Here is a 23,223-nt window from a genome sequence, read left to right as displayed (position 1 = left end):
TGTGTTGGTGCGGTGCATTGTACCTGGCCGGTTGTCATTACTGGTTGTAGATCCCAGGTTTAAATCATAGAAATTGAAAAGCTATGCCTGACAGAAAATATTTCTGGTATTCTAAGTATGGTGATAACTACAAATCTGATATCGCTTGTCCAGAGCCTTGAACAGAATGAAGATCTGAAACAACACATAAGGCCGTTTATGTGAAACAGCATAAATATACGCAATGATGGTTTTCATGTTAATGTGAATATGTGTTCTAGGCTCAAAGAAAAATCTGTACAGTTGTAAGAAAATAGTTTTATATTTGTGTGAAAATTATACCATGTTTCGTTCAGTAATTATGCCGGAATAATTTTGTCAATAATGTGAATGAATATTTATTTTGCTAATAGTTGGCAGTCAATGGTATATTACTATAAACATCCTAACAGCTGGTCCCTGCTGACATTATCAAAGATACATCATTGCCCTAATTTTTACCATCTTCCGATATCTTGAAACCTCTCAGAAATAGGTAATGCTGATAAATGATGACTATTTCAAAGTTTTTACTTGAAGAGCATCTCTTTATGTTTCAATTTAATATTGGTCCTCGGGATACCAATTTACGAGTAAATAAACACAAAGGTATTGGTTTCAGTGATTTGGAGCTAGCCAAAATTTACTATAATTTTTTCCATAAATTTGATAAAAACCAACATCCTTGGGTAGTCAGTCTATAGAAAAGTTGAAAACTATAAAAGTTATATTTCTATTTTTAAAGGGATATTTCTTTCTGAAAATTAAAAGGAATTAGTATTTCTTTGTTTTAACACTTCTTATATTCATTTCATATCTAACAATCTAGCCAAACCATCCATTTTGTGTCCAAAAAATACCATCAATCAATATCGTTGCACCCTACAGAAATGAAACTAAAATAGCAAATTTCCATACCTAGCCAGAGTTCTATATTAATTGGTATATATCGATTTTTGAATCAAAATCAATGTATGATCAAAGAATTCCTTTTGATAAAATTTATTTCTTAAAAGAATATTTGTAATGTGATAGAAATACCTATGATTTCAGCAAGCACTGTAAATGACATAAGATAGACGATTTCTGTCAATTTAACCTTTTTAACTCTAACTGGAATTGCAGTTTATGAGAAATACCGGTAATTCAAATTTACCTTATCTGTGCAGTACAGAATCATTAACTGATTTTGAGACGGCGTATCAGTTTTTGAACTATGTCTAAATTCTGTGGTTATATGTGAATTAGTGATTTAATATTTGTGTTTAATTCATGATGAGAAAAAAAAATTTGATTCACCAGATTGCTGTTTTGTGAGGTAACAAAAATTTTATTTTGATTTTTAAAATTTAATGTTGCCCAAAACAGTCTTTATAATACAAACTTTTGAAATTTGTTTTTGAATAATTATATAAATATAAAAATTGACATTGGAAAAATATTATGCCTGATAAAATATTAGTATTACTGATTGAATTTCATAATTTGCTTTGTGATTACAGTAAATGAACATAGTTGTCACTGTGACATCGTTAATATATTTTTGCTATTTTAGTTGAGATGCCATATATGCTTATTATTATCCACAACTATAAGAATCAACTGATGAATATTTGTAGAAATAGAGAAAATTTCTTGCTTGTTTCTTTTGAGCCATACATTTATTTACCTTGTTTAACAATATTGTTATATTCATTGTATTTCCATATATACAGCTATCACCATCTAGTTTTTATTGACCTTGCTTCGAGGAAATACTAAAAAAATTCTGATTTTTAGATTTAAGAAAGCTTGTACGTCTCCCTACCGTTTCTATCGTCGTATCCTGACACAGGAATTCAGTGCCGTTACAGATGTTTATATTTACATATTCTTATGTGATGTCATCAACTTTATCATCATTATATTTGGATATTGGGCATTTGGTGTAAGTTGAAGTTGTTTATTGTGATTAGTTGATTTATTTCTCTTATCATTATGAGTGTATCAAGAGGATTTTCCTATTTATCTCACAAGAGAAAATAGTCTATATCGGGGGTTCGGTTCGGTAATATTCAACCACTCAAAATCTTAACTAGTAAAACTAGAAAACTAGAAAATTTTCTTCAACCACTAAAAGTCTGTATTGCTGAACAAAATTCCTTTTTCTTCATGTATTATATTACTGATCTTATTTTCAGAAATATGCCACTGAAGCTAGTGATGTGGTTTCAAACATTTCTTCAAATAAAGTTCCAACTGGGTTCCTTGTTATGCTGTTGATTCAGGTATACAAGAACGTAAAAATAATCTACTTGTGAATTACAACCAACCATTTATGTGTAACAATTGCTAATATTTTCAAATGTAAATCATATATAAAATGGCATTTGTGCTTTTTTTATTATATTTATGTATTTTAAAAATGAGTGTTTATCCAGATTAAGATTACAAATAGTATCAACTCAACACCCATGCATGGTCCAAAACAAAACGAATATTCGAATTGATTCAACGATTAGACATATTCTTCATTTTAAGGATAATTTAGAATTGTTTTACTCTATAAATTATCGTTTTGAGAAATTGAAGTCTCACAGAAAGATCAAAAAAGCAATTTCTTTTAATTTTTTAAAAATTTAAAATGGAGGAAAATATATCAAAAACTGTGTATCGTCATTTCCTGCATCTTAAACGCATTCAATTTACATTGACTTGGATATGTTCTATGTTGAGCATGGCATGGTTTTGGGCATTCATGCCATCAATTTTTTTAAGCCCTCTCTTGCGAAAATGGGTCCAATGATTTTCTTCATCTCTGTTTTAGTTTGGAATGATGTTCATTGATCGAGCACTCTACTTGAGGAAGAATCTCACAGGAAAATTAATCTTCCAAGTTTGTCTGGTTATAGGAGTTCATGTGTGGATGTTTTTTCTATTACCATATATCAATGAAAGGTGGGTGGAGTTGTATAACTTATCATACTAATTATCTGTGGCCATGTATGGGCTGGTGATGGAGTTGAAGTACTGCATCTTAAGTAAAAACAGGTTGCTTAACTGCTAGTATATTGTTCTATATCACTCAACCATCTTTCCTTTTTGTCAACATGAACATGCAATCCAACATTTTTTTCTAACTAATCACTTATTTCAGACCATTTTATATGAACGGTGTAGCACAGACCTGGTATTTCTTCAAAGCAGTTTATTTCCTTTTATCTGCTTATCAAATAAGATGTGGATATCCTACCAGAGTTCTGGGAAATTTCTTAACCAAGGCATATGGAACAGCAAACCTCTTCTTATTCAAAGGGTGAGTTACTCAGTTGCACATATAATAGAAAACGTGAATATAACTACAGGCTACGGTACTTAATTTTCAAAAACTTGCATAGGCTATAAATGACATGGGCAAACTACCGCATACGGGCCAAATCCGGCCTGTTGGGTAATTCAATCTGGCCCGACTAATGCTGCGACAACTAAACTAAAACCAAATTTGTTTTACGGTAATTAAAATTATAGCTCAAGGAATTTGTTTAGATTGCAATTAGCATGAGGCCTATTGTTTTCCACTTTTGCTTTTGTAACACTGAATATTGTCAATAAAATGTATCTTTTATGTCACGCTTACATGGCCCACCAGTCTAGGTGGGCAAAGCTTTTTGCCCCTGGTCCAAAATCCTTGCCCGTCTTTATTCATCCTGTCGAGTTATATGGAGTAAAAATGGGATTTGCTTTTCTAAGAATGTCAGCTGCTAAAGTTTTAAAAGTTCAAACCAATTTTGGTAAAGTTAATAGGAAGAACCAAAATACTTTCATGTTATCGATAATATAATTTCAAAAATGGTTTCATTGTTCTAAATTTATATAACATTATCTCAGTAAATCCCGTCTGCAAAATGGACATCTTGTGTAAATTGTGATTTAAAATTATGTTAACTTAAATTTTCCAGATATCGCATGATACCATTCTTAGCTGAATTGACTGCAGTTATGGATTGGATGTTCATAGAAACTACAATGGGAATTGGAGAATGGTTCAAATTTCAATCAATCTATGCTGAAGTATTTGAACTTAAATGTTGGAGAGTCTTTGAAAAGGTTTGTAGTGAAACTTTTAACCAATTTAAAAATATCTGACTGTATTTGTGCAGAATGTGGTTTTCGCTATTTATCTCTTTATCGTGAGAGTGGACTGCGAACAAGCATCACATTATAAATTAAAACAAAAGCTACAGCAATCTGAGTTTTCATTCTTAGCCACGGTAGTGGTTTTTTGTTAAATCTTTTGTACAAGAATGTTCAAAACAAAAATCATAAATTCTTTAAACAGATTTTTATGCAAGATATAGATTTCAACTTTTTATTTTGTCAGTTGAGACAAACTGGTTCATTTCTAATTTTATATTGAATTGGCTTTAGAATGATATACCATATGTCCTCAACAGCCCGGTAAAAGGATATTCCATACATAATGTTCCCACATTTCTACGAAATCGTACATCAACTTATTTTTAGAACTATGTGAAGATGTTTCCCCCTATGTGTTCATCTCGCAGCATAGACTTGTTTTGCTTTGAGTCTTTCTTAATGAACATTTACACCCATCCATAATTTTATTGATAAATCTATATATAAATGTAGGGTATGGGCTGTTCATTCAATTCTTTTATCAGTGATGTTATTACTTAGATGAGAACTACCATTCTGTAATTTGCTATCATTTTACTTTAACACCAACTAATAAATCTTTTCACAGAATTATCCTTCACCTCGAACAACTCCAAAATCAAAATTAATCAAGTATTTGGTTGGTGGATTACTCGTTTTTTTCCTGATTGCAATCATTTGGTTTCCATTATTATTCATGAATATTGTTCTTACTATTGGAGGACTCACTAATAACCCAGAACAAGTGTCGATCCAGATTACGGTCGGAACTTTCGAGGTTAGTGTTTTTGATTTAATGGATATGAAGTTTTCACTCAAATATAATTTGATAGTAGCAGTATTTGAATCAAAATTCATAGCAATTTTTCTGAGCATTGTGTTACGTCAGATCTGTTTTGGTATTTGCTGTAAATTCAAGTCATGAGTTCTACAACTCGAATCTAGAATGTTAAATTAAAATTTTTTTTTTGCTCTCATTGGTCACCTCTGAGCTGGTAACCAGATGCTGTCCTATCATTTTTCCTATTGGATACAATAATCTCCGATGTGAAATATGTAACTTCTGTTCATTCTTTCATTGGTTTCTAAAAAGGAATACCGTAGTCTTGAATTTGGCATTTTTGAATTCTTTCAGTTGTTTGTTCGGATTACTAAATCAAAGTTTTTTACTCCTTGTGTGCTGACTTTTTCATTTACCCAACACTTACTCATAAGTGTGTTGATATTCACATTTATACTGCAATCAATATATTGAATAATTTTTCAGCCGTTATTCCAAGTTATTGCTGATTCTGATGCGATTCGTGTGTGGAGTAATGATGAATTCAATGAGTTTGCACATAAACATGCTGATAATCCAGTAAGTAACTTTCTTTGTTCAATTTCAATTGACATAGTACAGTACTCAACCTGTGGTACAGAGTAAAAAACACTTAAGTGGTACAGGCAGTTGAGAACCACTCACCTAATACATCAGCATTATCATTTTTTGTTCTGTGCTGTAGTAGAGAAGCAATCTTTGGGACATTTATAGGAAACAGGGTTGATGTAAGATTTATTTCAATGATTGGGATCCCTTTCTTTCAAAGCTTTTTATAAGCAAACACTCAAGCATACATTTTTTTATGACATAATCTACTCCTTTCACTCTGAACAAGACTTTATACAAGCAGCTACTGAAATGTAAGGGGCTTCTTTGACTACACTTCGAAAGGAATGGAATCTTTTCGGGTCTGCATTGCCTACCCAATTTATTACAATTTGAAATGAATATTGCTTTTCTTGTTTAGCATTGCCTACTAAATTATGTATATGTGAGGTAGTCCCTGGAGAGATCTCTAAATTCCATGCCAATTTAGTCCGTAATACTAAACAATAGTCTACTACAACTAACCACAAAAATCATGTGATATGTTTATATGCTTGAAATACTTGAATACTTTTTCAGCTATACATGAATATGAATATTCTAATTTTTGTTTATCTATTTTTTTCTTATTTTGATTCAATGACATTTTTCATCATTCCAATTTTTTATTTAGTCTGCTGCATTGTTTCTATCAACGTATTCTGCATCTCAAGTTGTATCTGTAACAATTGATGGAGAATCCAAGACAGTTTGGGCAATAAGTCCACCTCAACAACAACAGTTATTAGACAGACTGAGCCAAAATAATCCTTACCCAGTTCAAGTTGATTTTGAATGGCATATTATCAGGTACCAGAAGTTTTCTGTTATTGTGAAAATTGAGTCGGATTCTGTTGTTTTGTTTGAATGTGTCATGTTATTTTTGGAGTCTTAACGATTTTTTTCTTCTGTGTTTTGCTCTGAACAAGGCCCTGAAAAGCGGCCGATGATATCTAATGATTTGTATGGAGCTACTATTTTTGAAAGTAGTGGAATCTTTCCAGAATCTGTTATGCGGAAAATCGAAATGAAGCATATTGCCCGAGACGCGTAACCTGCCATCGATTCGGCTTGTAATGTCATATTTCTTACATATAAAAGATTCTGAGAAATTTTCTTGCGACTATGCTTTCCTCACCAGCACTCTCCTGTTGCACCACATATTAACATACGCAAAAGTTTGTCTGTAATAATTCTACACCACCCACTGCATTTCGACCTGTTCATAGGTAGATCCCTTTTCACAATTAATCTGTTTTTGAATATTACATATTGTTTGAAGTAAATATCATTTTACTGAATGCGAAACGCCGTAATGATTGATCCCTAATATCATTTTATGTGTGTATTCAGTATATTCTATTTGAATCACCGTAAATTAAATTTTATTGTCCCTCTTACTGTACATACCTTCAGTCGGTCCGCACTCTTAAGTGAACATTTTGCCTGGGAAAATTCTGGTCCTCAACTGAGCATGTAGGTGAAAGCAACAATATAATATTTGACAATTTTTACAGAAATTCTGAAAAGACTTCTGTGGTTACAACATCAGGATCAAATAGAATATTTTTGTCAAAAAACGACACAGCAAGATCTCAGCTTTATAAGTTATTGAAATCATCTGGTCAGATAGGCACTCCAGCGTAAGTATTTTAACTGAAATTATTATCTGAAAGAATGTTTATTTCCGCACAATTATGTACGATGCATAATCTAGATAGTTTCTATTCTAGGATTATGCTTTATTCCCCTGCACTGAATTCGGATTTTGAATATCCCAACAAATACTATGTTGCCGTTAATATAATTTGTTTGCAATTTCACTGGGAAAATGATAATATTACAATAAAAAAATTCAGTTACTATTTTTCCAATTGTTGAAAAACAACTTTGAATTTGAACAATTACGAATTTCGCTTGGTTTTGGTCAGTATTGAAATTGTAATTTGTCATATAATATACATGAGGCTAGGGTGGACAGGTTGTGCGACTTTACATGCCTCGGATATCTAATAAGCAAGATTAACTTGTGAATATGTAACTTGATTCAAACAAATGTAAAATACGATTGGGAACAATTTTTGGACCTCTTGAAGTATACGCACAAAGATGGCGCACAACCTGAACTCAGGATGTGTACCAGGTTAGGGTTCAGGTTATGCGACATCTTGGTGCTCATACTTCAGGAGCACCCAACTTTTTTTATAAATTGCCATAATTCATATTCATTTATTTACAGAACAATAAAAGAATTGTTTCCGAGATATGTTTATTCCGGTCCAAAGTCTATCTCGACAGCAGCTTCTAAGTTGTATTCAACAAGTAGGTTCTACTTATTATTATAAGGTGCAGAGCCTTGTTTAGAGTAAACGCATATAAATACGCTGTATGAGATATAGTCGTGTCGAACGGCTTCGTTGTAACTGTTGACTGTTTTATTATTGTATTTCTGGCAACTAGCATTTCCCGAATGGCTGAGCATGACCTGTGATGTCATCAGTTACAGGTGACTGATCATGTGCTCTCTGAAGTCTGGAGTTAGTGTTTCTTATGGGTCACTTTGGTTATTGTTCTGGACATTTATTAAATATACATTTGAACTTGATTAACAGTAACTGAAATGCTTAGACAAACCACAAACCAGGACTATTTTATCATGATGGACTAGCTTCAACCATCTTGAAACATTCTTGGTTCAGTAATAAGCGCTTGCCGCAACCTTAACCAATTAGGTAATAAAATTGACCTCTCAATTTTCAGATTCTTCAGAGAAATATGTTGACACCGATCTTTCAATTCGATATGCTCCTACAGACAACCTCACGTCATGGTGGAGAGTTGTGGAAGTAAAACCTGACGCAAAGAATTCGACTAAACCACAGTTTGAATTAGTTGTATTCAGTGATAAAGTCTCACCGGCTAGCTTGAGCTTCCTTGTTAGTTATGGGTAAGATCCAAATTTAATGTTTATTCTTAGCGTCAGAAACTTCAAAAAAACTCAATTTTTCAATTCGTAACACCTTGTTTTTAAAAATTTAGGTATTTCTCTTTAATAACCTTTATCGTGTGATTGACTGAAGAAAATTTGAGTTGAATTTCAGTTATTTTTATGGAAATTTTCACTTGCAGCACCAAAAATATTAAAATACAATTATATCTTGAAAATTGAAATACATATGGTATTTACTATTTGTGCAACTTGTTTCAATGACTTCACAATAACACCTTGAAAACGGAAAGTAAATAACCATTAAAAACTACATAAAATTTGTAGTTCTTCTCAAAAAAATCAGCAAAAAACGGTATTATAAAACGGATAAAGTCTATACTCCATATACAGTGATACAGTGATGCAGTTGTAGATTTATCAGCATTTGAGTGCCAATAATAATCTATATCATTCTTTCACAACAAGTATGTTTGTTTTCAGTATAATTGGTCTCTATGTCTCAATTGTACTTGTTGTTGGAAAACTGGTTCGTGGAGCGTTGGTTGGAAGTACAAGTACCATTATGTTCCAGTAAGTTTTTTTTCCTCTTTTATATGGCTCTCCCATCATTTTAATGGCCTTTTTTTAAACTAAATTCAAGGATAACGCAGTATGTACTACTATTAGTTAGTTGTCTCAAACAATGGTACTCTTGCTTCTACTGTAATTATGCTATCAAGCAAAAAACTATCAATAACTACTGTCTGCACCATTATTGTCTCGAAGTAATCAGTGCTTGAATGGCAATATGTTTTGACCAATATACAAGTGGCGTTTCAAATCTTCTGAATTGTTATTGAGAATTTTGTTAAATAAATGTCTTTTTATTACAGAGAGTTACCTCGGGTCGACAGAATACTTCAGTTATGTCTGGATATTTTCCTAGTTCGAGAAGAACACCAATTTCAACTGGAAGAAGATTTATATGCAAAACTTATCTTCCTTTATCGATCGCCACAAACGCTAATTTTATGGACAAGACCCAAGCAAGAATAAAGCCTAGTCTATTCAAGATTGTATATCTAGCGTAGCAGAAGATCATTAGGCATACGATAGCATCCAATGGTAAAAAAATATTGATGGTCTCCACCAAGGGTCAGGGCTGTCTGCATGTATGTATCTTGTGTGATCATAATTTATCTATAGAGTACTCGTTCCATGTCCCATTGGTTGTCAGCATTTTTCCTACTTTATCCACATTTTAAGATTTTTCTTGATTTTTTTTCATGACATATTGTTGCATTATTTTATCATTTAAGTATTCATTTCGAGTGTTTGATTGCATTTTCCATTCATTTTAAGTATGTGTAAGGGATATATTTTAACAAAAAGTGGGAATTTTACTGGATGAAAATTTTTTACGGTAATTGCCTTGAATTGTGAATACATTTGACTTCCAATTGCAATGATCAATCAATCATCATTAATTTGTCAATACAATATAAATGCACGTAAAATATGGCAAATATCAAAAAAAAGACCAACTATCGAAACTTTAATTTTGTGAAAAGAATCGCGAGGGATGCAGTTGCAGTTGCATCTAATTATGAATTATTATTTCCATGACAGCAAAAAAGGGGGTAAAAAAATTCAAAAAAACATATAGAACAATTTTGAAAAACAAGAAAATCACCGAATAGCTATAACAAACTTTTTAGTTATATAGATGAATAGATATTTGTCTTAGTTTATGAGTTTTAACCCCTAATCCGAAATTGATTGAAATAAGTGATTTTGTACATGATTTCGTTATATTTAATATCTTACGTTGATGCCAAGCTTTTTTTATGTGCTTGTGTTTGTTTCTGATGTGTGTGTGATATGTGAAAAATCCAAAATTTTTGTATTAATACAATGTGCAATTCACCTACAGATTAAGCTGCGACTTACCATTTCACAGTGTCAACCGTTTGTCAAAACTTTTTTGATTCCTTCATTATTGTATGAGGGAGTGAATGCCAAATGGTAACAAATAATTTCAACGCCAATCTAGTATGAATACTTACCTGAGATTACCTTGATGACCTAAAAATACTACATACCTAATCTAGATCAGTGGTAGAGTGGAACTCCAATGAAACATATCAGAGGCTTGAGAAACCCCTGTGCAATAGTTTCATTGTCTTTATTACCTGAATTTTATAAACTATAAATATAGGGGCTCCCGAAGTATGCGAACCAAGATGGCGGACATCGGAATGTAATATGTGTACTAGGTTAGGGTTAGGCCATAATTTTAGGTATAAATACTACGGGAGGCTCTTGGCTAGTCTTCGAACTGATAATAGGACTAAAATAAGGAAAATTGGAAAGAAATTATCGCCTAACCTGTTACCCATGTTACGTTCCAATGTCCGCCATCTTGGTTCGCATACTTCGGGAGCACCTAAATATATATATAAGCAAATCTAATACTGGCAAAACAAAATGCTCTTTAAAGTGTAGAAAGTTTAATAATAGTGAGAAAGGTATTTGATTATATTTAAACTGTGTAAACTTTCAGAACCCCTTGACTGTATTAACGGAACTTAGGGTTCCGCGGAACCATGATTGAAAACCAATTATCTAAATATATGACATCTAGATTAACTATTTTGAACTAACAGCTTATCTATATCATTACGTTCTCAAATCATTTCGAGTTTTAAACTAGAGCGATGTCGTAGGCACACTCTTGTGCTAATGATGATAATTCGCCTCATTCTATATCAATTTCACTCATTGTTAACGTTACTGGTTTACCTTTGTCTCGTAATACATTTGTTTTATTGTTTTCAATCACAAGAGAAATATTCTGATTCATTTATGCTAATGAGGTTGAGATACTGCATAGATCAGGGTGGTCCAAGATTGGCAGCTCCGCGGGCCACAAAATTACTTTTGCATTGTTCGCGGGCCACAATAGTGCCAAAAACTTCGCTCGTTTGACTTCGCTAGTTGTCTCAGCAAGCCATAACACTAGTTAATTCGGTGACATTAGTCATGCAACAATATGTCAAAAGATTTTTTGATTAATATTATGACGAAACAACACGAAATGCAATTTTTGGATTCCTCTCCGAGCGTGATGCGGGCCACAGATAATGAAGCGGCGGGCCACATGTGGACCACCCTGGCATAAATTATCAGCAGCGTCTAATTATCAGTCATTTTATCGAGAAAATTTTTGTTCAATAACCACACAAAAATTTAAATTCATTGGTTGGTTTTATCTATTTATGTTTCAGCCAGCCTCAACTTCTGACAAATATTTTGAATGCAAGCTGAATGTATAAGTTAACCACTACCTAAACCACTAAACGAAAATCAGGACATGGTTAACTAATTTCATACCTAATCTAAACTGGTAACAGTACCAGAGGCAATTATCTTTTAAGTTGCCTATTTTTCTCGTCTACTGCATGATATACTTAAAATCCTATATCACTCACATCTCATGGAATTAAATGCTCATTCATGTCGATTTCATCAGTACATTCATTTACGATAGCTCCATGTGTGGTCTTTATCAAATCGAGCCCTTGGATCATGAATCCCTACCTATGTCTTTCAAATTTAGCTAATTTTGTATGGTTGTTGAATTGATAATAAAATCATCTTGTGGAAATGCGGATTTGATTGAAAGATAGTCGTTTTAGCCATCGGGATCGTTGCTTTATTGATCTCTGGACAAGTTCTTGGGCCCGCCATTGGTAATTTATTGTAACCCTTCCCTATACCAAAAACCTCTTCAGTGGATCAGAGTTTAGTTAATTGAATCGGCTAGGATTGGATTTGGTTAGTTAACCAGTGGAAAGAAAGACGACCCTCATCACATGGCGAACCACGGCTTTTCGTCCGGTTACCAGTCCATTGGCGGTGGCGGGGAACTACGGTACGCTACGGCGGCGAGGAGTCCAGCGATACTCTCGCACATAATTCTGCCTCCATGGGATGCGAACACACGCGGGGTAATCAGCGGCGAGCGTATTTCTGACGCTCAAGAGGATTGCGCCAAGCTATTCATTTGAGTGGGTAATAAAGTCAATTGCTTCGGCTTGACGCGTCACAATCAAGTAAGTCAGTTTGATTTTTAGAAACATTTAGAAGACTTAATCTCTTGTAGTTATTTATCACGGGGAGAGTCAGTGTCGGGTATTGGATTAGTTAGCCAACAACAACAATTATCTTGAGCCTACAAACTTGCCTTAACAGGACAGTGTTCATGAGGGTTGACGTTATTGGGGCAATTTTTGGTGACTTTTAGTGTGGAATAGTTCAATCGTCAAAATCTTTTATAAAAACTGCTTTCAAGTTACTCAGTAAATTGCAAGTTCCGTATAATTTTATTAAATATTCGTGAGGAATGCGGTGTGCTACGGGTGGCCGAAACACGGCGCAGAAAGCGCGGTCTTTTTGCAATAAGCTGTACGTTTGATGGATACAAAATCAAGTTTATTGCTATCAGTGCAAATAATATAAAGTTTGGGAAAATAGTAAAAGCTACAATTATTAAAGTAAAAATGGAGCAATAGTTAAGATCAATTTTATGCAAATCCATGTTCGTTTGATTGCCTAGCGATGAGTTCGAATTTGGCGTTGAAAAGGTCGCGGTGTACGTTTCTCATTGGATTATTTATCCTCTTATTTTGCCATCAAGGAGAATTTCGAATGTACATTTGACACAGATATTGTGGTATATTCTGTACCGCAAACGTTGTTTCGATAATCGATGCAGTTTCCAATGTCAATCTTCAATGACAGTCCTGTCGTAAACTTGTCTTGCAACTGTGCTGATTCTCAGTTCTCTATCTTCCCGCCTTTTTGGAACCTCAAAATGAAATCGTAGACACATCTTGGTAACTCGGAGAAGCAGTATAGTATATGCAGTAGTATAGATAGACGACTCGAGGAAAAAGTGTAGGTGAAATTCAAACTTCATTATCATAGCGAAATTCTCCTGTCAAAACTTGCTTCAATTTTGTTTACAATGTGCTTACCGCGTACACGTCGTAAGATCCTTTCGCTCGCTCTCGTTTCCTTTTAATACAGCAGTACGTAACAATAACTATGATGAGAATGATAATTAAAATAATTATCACAATCAAAATAATCGACCAAACACTAATAGCAAGCCCTGCAACGTTCGGCCCACCGTCATCTCCACCGGGATCTAAAATACAAAATTTATCTTATTTTAACAGGTTCCATTACATTTGAACCCGCGTACATTTGAACCCACGACGATTGCACCGGCATACTATTGCACCTATGGAAATTTTTGTTGTTTTACGGATATTTGAACCCATACTAACCCTAACCCATGGGTTTTGCACCCGCATATAGATTGAACCCGCGAATATACACATGGGTTCAAATGTACGTGGGTTCAAATGTACGGTCACCATTTTAACAATATATTGGGTGTCCACGAAGTCTTATCAATTTTTAAATGGCAAAAAGAATTTATCGATACCTTATATTGTTTTGGCCCTGACAGATGTATTAAATGAAGTAAAAATACACAAACAATTACTGAATAAAAAAAAAATCTGGTTGAGATATATTGAGAACTGACTGCATAGCAAAATTGAAATTGTAAAGGGACTTTATGGATACCCTGTATATTGACTATCGAGCCAATTGCTGAACAAGGTATGTGCATGTTTAACATTTTGCTTATATCTTGTTTTGGAGATTGTCATTGTGAAAGAAGCACTTTTTTCTACAACTAATGTACCAGTTGAATTCAAATTTATTTTCAAGAAAAAATAGATGATCGGAGCCGCTATGGCAGTGGTTCTTAAAGTATGGGTCGCGGAAGGTTTAAAAATGGGTCGCGACAAGGTCGTCAATGCAAGGGCAATCTAAAAGGATAAGGACGAATGTTCAGCTTTCCTAATGTTTCAATTTAGCTTCTAAACTCTGGTATTTAAAGTAATGAAATATAAAATCCCATTCACGGAAAGAACTGTCTTGAGCTCATTGTTACATCACAATTCTGATATGCCAGTCACGTGTATTATTTTTATGGTATCGGTAACCATGCACGTCGCTTGTCGTTGTGTTGACCGCGTGGAATGTCGTCTTAGTGGATTAAAATAACCAAAAATTGGTGTCTTTTTGGTAATGTAAATTGTAATAGACGACGCAATGAAAAAGCTCGCTTCTCGACATTAGGTTATTCAATATCTAGAGAAAATGTGACTTCATCTCGAGGCACCATTTACCGCGAACGAAGCAGTGTGTGCACATTTGATGAGTAAAAAGTTGTATATTGCGAGAGATACCGAAGGCCAGCTAGGATGTCGTGTTTGCGACGGACAGCGGACGCCTTTTCTGCTACAATTCGCGACAAGGCACTTGTGCGAGCGAGGATATTTGGCACTGACGGTTATTAAAACTAAGCTCGCAATCGCCTCGATACCCGTGACAACTTGCGTATTGCGTTAAGTAAAATACAGCTGTGTATTGAAGATATAATGAAAAGGAAATTTCAGTTTCATCAATCTCACTGAGTCAATGGACTGTTTCTAATAAATAGTTGTCTGTATTTAAGTCAAACTGTACTAACATTAAAAACACATTTTGCGTTATTTAGGATTGGGTCGCGAGTATTCATAAAACTCAGATTTGGGTCGCGCTCGAAAAAGTTTAAGAACCACTGCGCTATGGGCTAGGGCTAGGCTATTCATTTTAAGTTTCCTCCGAGTCACAAGAAACCCGTTAATCCACAATAAAAATTTAATCCATGAAAACAAATTTATATGACACGAGAAAACCCTTATATGGCAATTTACTTTCGTGCCCATATTTGAGTATTGGTCTCTTATTATTCATTTTATTAATTCTTATTATCCTAAATACCGTGTGACTTAACGATTATGCACATGGCTATGTTAGCATACTCACAATTAAACGTATGATTCCATCTGTATTAGTAAATTTAGTATTACATAGTAAATAAACCGATACAGCATAACCAATGTTGTCATGTTTTTAGTCGTACAAGTAAATTTGGCTACACTTCTAAATGTAATATATATGTAGACAATATCTGTAAACACAGGACAAATAGGCCCTCCCGATATATACAATTTTCCACGTACATTTACCATGGTGACACCATGCTGTTGTGTCGTTTGAAGGAAGATAACAACATCCCAATTGCATGCATGTTTCTACGCTGATCCCACTCCAACCACATAACAGTCTTTCTTCTACTGGAATGTTTTCACAGGTGAGACCTATGAATAAGAATATGTATTTCATTACGTTCTAATCAAGTATATGTTATGGCAACGCGTTCTTCTAATATTGCAAGATTTAAACAACGTGTGAGTGTAAGATAAAGGGGCCTTTGGGTTATGAATTATTCTAAAAGCCATTTTGCAACAAAGGAAATCATATAATTTTCCGGTTTTATTTATTCACCGTACACACGCATAATTGAACACGGAAAATAAGTCAGTATTACCAGAAGATGTCCATGCCACGGTATTGCAATATATTCCTTTGCAACAAAAATGACAATATTTCCCAATGCTTCCCGGCAAGCATGTTTCTTTGTTTTCTTTTTCAACCTCTTTGCATCTAGACTGCGTCATGCATCCTCTCGATGCTAGTCTATCAAGAATGAAAGAGTACATTGCTGCAGAACTTCTAAAGTGCTCTGTTTGTAAAATTTCTTTGAACTAAGGTTGCGCAATGAGTGGTTGTGATAAGAAGTGTGAAATGACTTCTAAATTAATTGCCGGAAAAAACTCACCAAGCTCAAAGGCTCACAACGTATTTGAATCCGTAACCCATACTTAGGGTAAACGGGCCCAGGTCATTAAACAAACTCAATTGTACGCTGACATGACATAAGACAAAAAAATCATCTTTGGGGCCTATATAAACAAGTGGCGGGGTGAGTGTCATCGCTTCCCAGACATAAAATTCTCAACTTCTTCTAAATGTATTCACCTAGTAAATTAGCCTTGATTTAGTGCTAAGCTTTACCAAACTCACGATCAATGAATTCCGTACTTACATAACAGAAGTGTTTGCTAAATATTCGACTCGGGAAAAACAAAAATCATTTGCATTTGGACAAACTTCAAGAGTGCTTGGTGCATCAAGATAATTAGGAGTTGTCCAACATCTGGATGCCATTGGAGAAATCGTCGTCACATCTGCAAAATATACAGAGCAATGCCTTACATTATATAATTAAAAACATTAAAACCTGTTAAAGCAAGGCTTATTTATGTGTTAAGCATGATGTTCGATTCCGCCAAAACCCGTATTGTAACTTCACAAAACCCTTATGGATTCGCGATCAACACATTACAACTATCAGTAGAGGTTACGCGAGACTAACTCCATATCCTTTCCTCGTGCCCTTGTGCTAGTGTATCCATATGCGTATATTGCAAGGATACTGTAGCAGAAATAAACATGACCATACTATGCACTTCAAGATTACTGCTGTACACTAACAGTAAACTGTTATAAACTGCTTGTCTGACGAAGTCTGATTTTGGTCAGACGGAACGTTACAGAAATACATTTGTGTTAGTGTGCAAGACTATTGAACTGCATAGTACAATATATTACATTTGCTTATTTTATCAACTTGAAAGAACAACTGCAAAAATATATGTATATATATTAAATGAAGATACTAAAGTGTCAATTTCATCAGATATTAGTTCAAGACAGTCAATTGAAAATTCAAAATAAATACCGCTTGGTGCTGTTGGCGTTACAGAATGAGTTGCTAAAGCAATATTCGCGGGCAAACTTTGTAGTCCAGACCACACAGAACGAACCTTGATCGAGTAGCTTTTTCCAGGTGAAAGTGATTGGATAACGGCCTACAGAGAAATTGGAATTCATCAACAAAGCAAAGAAAAGCGAGGAGGCAATGCTCGGATCTTTAGTACAAAGTCCCCACCAATAAAACACTCCCGCCACCGCTCAATATAAAAAAAAAAGTTAGGTTTTTTTTTTACATTTTCAATTCATTCCAAACCCGAACTCTAAATTGATAAATATTTATCTTTCATTTCAAAACGTAGCGGGTTTTTCCTCAAATCGCAAATTTCTGCATTAGTGTACAAAAGATTCCAATGCCCAATTCAGACGCCGCCCATTAGTAAAGTTACTGTCGGCCTTAACTGAATACCGAGTTTGCCTAAAAGATCGGCGGACAAGCATGGCGGTGCATAAAGTGTTTCCATGAATTAAAATAAAAGATGATAGGTCTCAGATAAAATTTGGAAAAAAGTAACAAAAATTTCAGACAGCAAGAATTTATGTAAACCGTCCACAGGACATTTCGAGTCTAATTAAATCCGGTAATTTTATATTGAACGTCGCTGTTCACGGGTACTCCTCTTTATTCTTATTTTGCTACATTGCTTATTGCGGGTCCGACGAATAATCCAAAAAATATAAGAGGAACTTACACTGTTCTGGAAAGCCATCGTGTACAATGAACTCAACACAACATTTCCGATCATTTCTGCGTACTCCACTTCGTACGTGTAATCACCAATACAAACTGGATCCCAGGATAAGACGATGGAATTCGTTCCTACCACTGGCATTATGTTCGAGGGTGTCTTTGGTGCTATGAAATAACAAACGCCATTCGTGTAAAAAGTCTAAATCCATATCGAAATAGCAGGATATCTAATATAATCTGATTAGTAACAACTACCGATTATAAGTCGCATATCCATAGGCAATAACGCACGAAATAGGAAAACTACGCCCGCAAAAACATTTTGTGGGACGCTTGTTACTGGGGAAAATTATGAAAGTATTTTATACCTACATAGAGAAATTAGATTTATTTTATAACTTTACTTAGAATGTCTAAAAACCCATAAATAGGTGAAACAACCTTAAAAAATATTGCAAATAGAGATTTTTCTGAATGAGGCCCTCACAAATAAACTTTGTCTACCCGTGGGCAATATAACCTCTGGACTGCCCGACTCCATAGTGTGCCTAGTGCCCTGTACATGTGTAGTAGGACCAGAGATATTTCTAAGACTTCTAAATGGTGCTATATTCACTAATATATAGCGATATGTATGGCGCTCATTCATAAAATTCCCCTTTTCCAAATCGAAAATTTCTTTACCCCAGTTCAGCAGCGGGTCATCAAAATTGCACAGAGCTCCATCACAGCATTCAAAAGTATTTGTATTTGTGCAAAATCTATCAGAGATTACGTCACACGTTGCCGTAGTAACAGGATAACAGCCCTTTTGATCTGAAATATAACAAATGCCGTGGAACAGTTCGCCTTCATTATTCGTAAATTATGACGTCATTTGTATATGAATTCAATCGAATTTTGCGTCATATAAAATTATATTCTATGACGGCATACCCAATTCAATAAAAATGGACGAAACATGGACTAATTCATGAATCACCAAACATCACGCACTCGAAATTTGATCTCGCGCTTTTCCGATTCGCTGAAGCGACTGACCATAGGTAATTAAGGATTAGATTGTTGGCGGCATTTTCTTTCTCATCTTTAAATACCCCTGTTGTGATCCTAATATACCGTAAAAATATAAATATATATAAGGGGACCATTTTTTTTTTACTAGCCTGGTCATTTGTCAAGTTATGTGGAGTCTAAGAGCAAAGTAAAGAATAGCCAGATTCATCTAAAATCTACACGCAACATAAAAAGTTTTTGAAATTGGTAACATCGACCTCTATTTTTGCTTGAAAAATTTAAAAATATGGCTTTTAAGTAAATGGATAGTAAAATAATAAATGAATAATAAACGATAATAAACGAATTGAAAAATAAAATCGTAAAATTATTGAAATACTTCAGCGTTACATACTAACCAAATGGCAAATATTGCGAAAATAATAGTGATGGTGTCCACCCTTTCTTACCAAATTTAGTGTAAACTTGCGAATTTGTTCCAATTCATCAAATAATGACTTCTACCATAGAAACAGATAGAAAATTGATTAGTGGTATTCTATTCTATTTTGCAAAATACCATTAATTTAATCGTACTCGGACTTGGAAATTAAGTTAAAAGATCTCGAATGCTTTGTGGAATAGAATAAAACAGATACGTGCTGAAATACTTGTTTAGTAAAGAACCAAAAGTGCCGTATTCAAATACCATTGAGCCCAAATAGCTATCAATTCAAGGATACTCACAATATTTATATCCGTCCTCAATCCATGCTTGTGTGAAACACGATGTCGTTTCTAAGCAATTTGTTGGGAAGCAGAAGAATGGATTTGTTGTTTTCCAGCAAGTGTAACACGACGTAGCACCGGTGGCTGGAAACACAAATATATTATTTTCACATAAGCTTACTTTAATTGAGATCGATAGAACAAGAAACCTCATTTTGATTTTTATAATATTTTGTGCACAATACATTCTAAATCGCGAGCGCTGGTTCAGATAGTTGGAACAACTATACTGAGTTACCATATCTCGGGTTCATCCTCTATGCTCACTTCTTTACCCAAACTAGACTGTAGCTCTTTTGAGCATCAGAAACTGATTTTCTAAAGTCTTTTTTGAAATGAAGAAATGAAATACCTCACAAAAAGTCAAGATATATATATTAAAATGGGAGATAAGTCTTTTATCCTCTGTGGGTTCTTGATTAAAACCTTAGGTAAGCCGGGATTTTTATGATGAAACTTACAATCATACACTTGAAATTAGCATGTATTTGTATGTTTTCTACTAGATTCCATTCCATACAAAATCATTTTAATCTTATTGTATCGGATTATCGACTTAACCAAATTCAGCCGTAGGATCGATATTGATATCGGCCATATGCAGGTATAAATAAAACCAAGCTAATCTTAATCTCTAAAATCAGATTTCTATTAGTTACCTCTGATAAAACATACTCCTAAAATGACCGTAGCAACGAGCTTTATTTCTACCTTCATTTTTAATAAAAACCAGGATATAAACCAGAGCAAGTTCCCAAAACAATTCTAGTCTTCTTTCAGATATATTATGTATTAGTATTGTGCAGCACAAAACCAATTCTTAAATGACTTTTATGCGAACAATCCATTTATATACTGATAACTCTCGTTTTATCCGACGAGCCCAATCGGGGGCGGACAATTGATATATGTGGGTCCACAAATTAAATGTCATTATATACAATCATGTACGGTAGCTTAAATGATGCCGTCCCAATTTTATCACAATACATCGTATGTCTATATTGAACGTTGATCATATACGATGTACTATTCCATAAAAGGCAATACAATTGTATGTCATCACACCGCTATTATTTTCACCTTGTTAATATGCTCTTTCTTCTAACGTTCTAAATAACAGACATTCATTTTTGTATATATGATACGTAAAGCCGTAAATGTATTTGACGTTTAGAAGCATCTATTTTGCGCATTGCTAATATATTAGTGAAATGTGTATCATGCATTGTGTCGAAATCGTATATATATATATACACACTAATGCATTTTTCTCAAACCAACATATTTTTGTTATGACCAGAATGCGATTTGGGTCTATTATTTTGAATCCCGGATTCTTGGGAGTTTCATTTCCTTCCGAAATGATGCGTTGCGTCCCCTATTTCTTTTTAGAAATTGAATGAAACCGCAAATACAAAGCAACTCCGCTGGATCACTTAGTATTAGTCAACATCTACGCAAAGGCACGTTCTTCGTGTTCGAACAAGCCTCAACATGCAGAGTCTCAGCCCAGCGTATTATCAAAACGAGGTTTCCCCAAACTTTTTGGGCCGCGGACTCCTGTTTGTGAATCTAATTTTAGACCGACCCCCATCCTATGTCGTATCAATTTTTGTTCCTAAACGACGACGAAGGATAGTGTTTCCTTTGGCGAAATGAAACTTACGAAAGTCTAAATCAATACATATAACGTTGGATACTGGCAGATTAGCGGCAATTTAATGAGATTATGATCTATATGTATATGTTTCTTTTTATATTGCTGCGGACCCCCTATGCAGTCTTCACAGGCACCCAGGGGTCAGCAGACTCCAGTTCGGGAAACCCTGATATAAAACACCCGCCCTCTAATTACGGCAAAACACATTGGTACTCGTTACCCAATGCTGCATTTACTAGTTTAAAATCACTATCCGTACACAAATTTTCGACGCCTGGGGAAATTAGAAGGCAGCAGGTAGTATGACTTTACTTTGTACAGTAAAGCCGGGTTTAGCTACAATAATAACAAATTTCGGGTATGAAAGAGTGCGGTTCAAACCCCTTTTTCTGGGTAGGTTAAACCGTATGCGTACATCATAGTAGTGAACTGTGTCAGAATTTTTATGAGGCATTTTTCACAACTTTTCTCTGAATAAAGCTCTGAACAAACAGTTTTTTACGCTCAGCTATTTTTGAACAGACTGGAATCTTTTCATGCAACTTGGGTAAGGCGACGGCTGATATTTGTAATTTCCAGTCAAACTGGGATTCGAATCCGAGATTTTTAATATGTATTATATCGATAGCACATAGTTCCGTCCATTACCGCAATGGCCGACTCACGTATCATAGTTCCTTTTGACTATTTAGTATTTACCCAGAAATGAATTAGAACAAATCTTTCTTGTATTTATTTTTATACTACTTCTAGTAACAGAAACTTAATTTCTGTTAGTCAATGAATACCTTTTTAAAATTCATAATAAATAGATATATATAGATCAAATAAGAAACGTTTTATGCAAAATAACAAACTTTTGAACATTCAATAATTTTATTTCTTTGCATGGTAATAAAAATCTTATAAGTTTGCCAATAAGTTGGTGTAGTTTTCTTCTATATTCGAATATCCAGAACGACAGAATATACGTCTCTTCCTATGACGCCCGCATCGCCATCGGCGTCCTCGATAGCTTGTCTTTCTGATATAGTATCTCTAAGTGTGGCCCGGGCCAAAGTAGCATGTGAAACAAACGGGAATAATCTGAGTTTCCACTCATCGAAGCTACATATGACACAGACCGTAGATATTGGAAGCAGAAAAAGATACACAATCGGTATGAAGATTGCAAGAACTGAAGAACAGTTCAATGGAATTAATACTAAAAATATGAAAATTTCTGCACATAATCTAACTCCAGTAAAAATTTTCGTTCTTCTGATAACTTTTCTAATTCGGCCAAAATTTGCCATCACGTGATCTGGTTTATTCATATACTTCTCCATTGGATAAATAAATAATTTGAAGAACATAAGTTGAAAAATAACATGGATGAAACACAAAAGCACGTTTTCAAGTATGTTCCAAGGAGAAGGAATTAAGTCACACGTTGACCGAATGTATAAAGGTAATAAAAAAAGAAAAAGAAATAAATGTGCAATACCTATGCCAATCAGCATAAGAAAACTAATTCTTTTTACAGCTTCACTGCATAAATGTTTAAAATCATGCGATTCGTACAGTGCTACTTGTCGAAACCACTGTGTAAGATCAAGAAAAAAAAAAGCGAATGTACAAAGAAAAAATGCCCCCCACATCGGAGAAGAATAATCTTCACCATCATTGAGGGAATGTAAAGAAAATGCGATGAAAAAGATAGGCAAAAGATTAATGATTTCCACTAATATTATTAACCATCTCATAGTATCATCAAATTTGCTGAATTTCAA

At 34.3% G+C, this 23,223-nt stretch overlaps 2 protein-coding genes across 8 annotated transcripts in view; one reads left to right on the top strand and one right to left on the bottom strand.

Annotated features, from left to right (window-relative positions):
• Positions 1 to 11,856, top strand: part of LOC120337242 (piezo-type mechanosensitive ion channel component 1-like) — a 54,736-nt gene extending 42,880 nt beyond the window's left edge. For all 7 annotated transcript variants that reach the window (XM_078117503.1, XM_078117502.1, XM_078117501.1 and 4 more), the window contains 13 exons: positions 1,798 to 1,945; positions 2,199 to 2,285; positions 2,825 to 2,955; positions 3,155 to 3,313; positions 3,957 to 4,104; positions 4,763 to 4,951; positions 5,441 to 5,533; positions 6,216 to 6,391; positions 7,099 to 7,224; positions 7,821 to 7,903; positions 8,342 to 8,528; positions 9,012 to 9,101; positions 9,404 to 11,856. In XM_078117503.1, coding sequence (XP_077973629.1) covers positions 1,798 to 1,945; positions 2,199 to 2,285; positions 2,825 to 2,955; positions 3,155 to 3,313; positions 3,957 to 4,104; positions 4,763 to 4,951; positions 5,441 to 5,533; positions 6,216 to 6,391; positions 7,099 to 7,224; positions 7,821 to 7,903; positions 8,342 to 8,528; positions 9,012 to 9,101; positions 9,404 to 9,566 — 1,780 coding nt within the window. In that variant the 3' untranslated portion in view covers positions 9,567 to 11,856. The remainder of the gene's footprint in view (positions 1 to 1,797; positions 1,946 to 2,198; positions 2,286 to 2,824; positions 2,956 to 3,154; positions 3,314 to 3,956; positions 4,105 to 4,762; positions 4,952 to 5,440; positions 5,534 to 6,215; positions 6,392 to 7,098; positions 7,225 to 7,820; positions 7,904 to 8,341; positions 8,529 to 9,011; positions 9,102 to 9,403) is intronic.
• A 1,033-nt stretch (positions 11,857 to 12,889) lies between these two features.
• Positions 12,890 to 20,603, bottom strand: LOC120337675 (uncharacterized). The gene is made up of 10 exons (XM_039405538.2): positions 20,448 to 20,603; positions 19,747 to 19,872; positions 18,688 to 18,819; positions 18,005 to 18,168; positions 17,281 to 17,410; positions 16,585 to 16,726; positions 16,027 to 16,175; positions 15,659 to 15,796; positions 13,550 to 13,722; positions 12,890 to 13,380 (listed from the first exon to the last, which is right to left on the bottom strand). The coding sequence occupies exons 1-10, from the start codon at positions 20,503 to 20,505 to the stop codon at positions 13,297 to 13,299; spliced, it is 1,296 nt and encodes a 431-aa protein (XP_039261472.2). The 5' UTR covers positions 20,506 to 20,603; the 3' UTR covers positions 12,890 to 13,296.
• Positions 20,604 to 23,223: the final 2,620 nt, after the last annotated feature.

The sequence above is a fragment of the Styela clava genome, chromosome 10, assembly GCF_964204865.1.
Source record: "Styela clava chromosome 10, kaStyClav1.hap1.2, whole genome shotgun sequence".
Taxonomy (NCBI): Eukaryota; Metazoa; Chordata; class Ascidiacea; order Stolidobranchia; family Styelidae; genus Styela; species Styela clava.
The sequence above is the reverse complement of the archived record's forward strand: the minus strand, read 5'-3'. Positions and strand labels throughout refer to the sequence as shown.

Bases quoted from the DNA above. Each gene is read 5' to 3' on its own strand.
- LOC120337675 (XM_039405538.2), bottom strand. From the start codon at position 20,505: ATGAAGGTAGAAATAAAGCTCGTTGCTACGGTCATTTTAGGAGTATGT. The intron at 18,169-18,687 runs GTAAAGAAATTT...GTTATTTCATAG, and splicing joins TGACCCGCTGCTGAACTGGG to CACCAAAGACACCCTCGAAC. The intron at 17,411-18,004 runs GTAAGTTCCTCT...ATTTCTCTGTAG, and splicing joins CGATGGCTTTCCAGAACAGT to GCCGTTATCCAATCACTTTC.